Raw genomic sequence first — 1,090 nt, 5'->3', positions numbered from 1 at the left:
ATGATTCCCTTAGGGTAGATAGCATAATTTTGTATCCATTAGTCCACCACTTTTTCTTTCCCCCTTTCCTGTTTCTAGTAACCGTTATTCTACTCTCTACTTATATGAGAACCACTTATTTATTTATTTATTTTTTAAGATTCCACATACGAGTGGTATCATGTGGTATTTGTCTTTCTATGCTGGATTTACTTCACTTCACTTGATGGTCTCCAGTTTCATCCATGTATCTGCAAATGCCAGGATATCACTTTTTTCCCCAAGAGTTTTTATGAGTTTATTTTTAATATTTAATTTTATTTTACCTAGAATTGATTTTATTTTTGGTATAGAGTAGGGGTCTTTTTTTCCAGATAAATCACCCATTGTTCCAAGCAATAAATTTTGAATAATTCATCCTGTCTCCCATGATACATCTCTTTAATGAATACAGAAGCTCATTTGTGTTCTATTATATTTGATAGAATTCTCAGAGCTAAACACTAGTGAACATGAGATGTAAGTATCTGGATGCTCATTTTATTAGGAAAACCTCTAGTGTTTCGATATTAAGTGTATGGATAGATATTCTTACACAGACCTTTTAGGTTTTTTTGTTTTTGTTTTTAGGTACACTAATAACAATCCAAGGCAGAATCTTCACTGATGTCTATGGAAGTAATACTGCACTAAGCTCAAATGGGAAAAATGTCAGGATTTTGAGGTAATTTTTTTTATGTGGAAATACATTCTTATCATTAGTATAATATATTCCAAAAATAATGGATCCAGTGATATCAGAACCCACTGCTATGTGATGGGACTAACCAGTATTTTTTCAGCCATATTGTAGGAGGAAAAAATAGTCTATCAGATACTATCAGACAATTCATTGAAATGGAAGCAATGGTCAATATGCCTTTCTTTTTTGGTCTGACAATTCCTTCTTCTTCTGTGATGGATTTTATTAATTAAAGATGCATCGGGGCCGGCCCGTGGCTCACTCGGGAGAGTTCAGTGCTGATACCACCAAGGCCGTGGGTTCGGATCCCATAGAGGGATGGCCGGTTAGCTCACTGGCTGAGCGTGGTGCTGACAACACCAAGCCAAG

General features: G+C 35.5%; 1 protein-coding gene across 1 annotated transcript in view; it reads left to right on the top strand.

Moving 5' to 3' along the window:
* PKHD1L1 (polycystic kidney and hepatic disease 1 (autosomal recessive)-like 1) overlaps positions 1 to 723 on the top strand; it is a 22,956-nt gene extending 22,233 nt beyond the window's left edge. Inside the window, exon 6 of the mRNA XM_008583889.1 lies at positions 610 to 723. Within this exon, the coding sequence (XP_008582111.1) occupies positions 610 to 707 (98 nt within the window). The 3' untranslated portion in view covers positions 708 to 723. The remainder of the gene's footprint in view (positions 1 to 609) is intronic.
* The last annotated feature ends 367 nt before the right edge of the window (positions 724 to 1,090 follow it).

The sequence above is a fragment of the Galeopterus variegatus genome, unplaced genomic scaffold (assembly GCF_000696425.1).
Source record: "Galeopterus variegatus unplaced genomic scaffold, G_variegatus-3.0.2 Scaffold3073, whole genome shotgun sequence".
NCBI classification, from domain to species: Eukaryota; Metazoa; Chordata; class Mammalia; order Dermoptera; family Cynocephalidae; genus Galeopterus; species Galeopterus variegatus.
The sequence above is the reverse complement of the archived record's forward strand: the minus strand, read 5'-3'. Positions and strand labels throughout refer to the sequence as shown.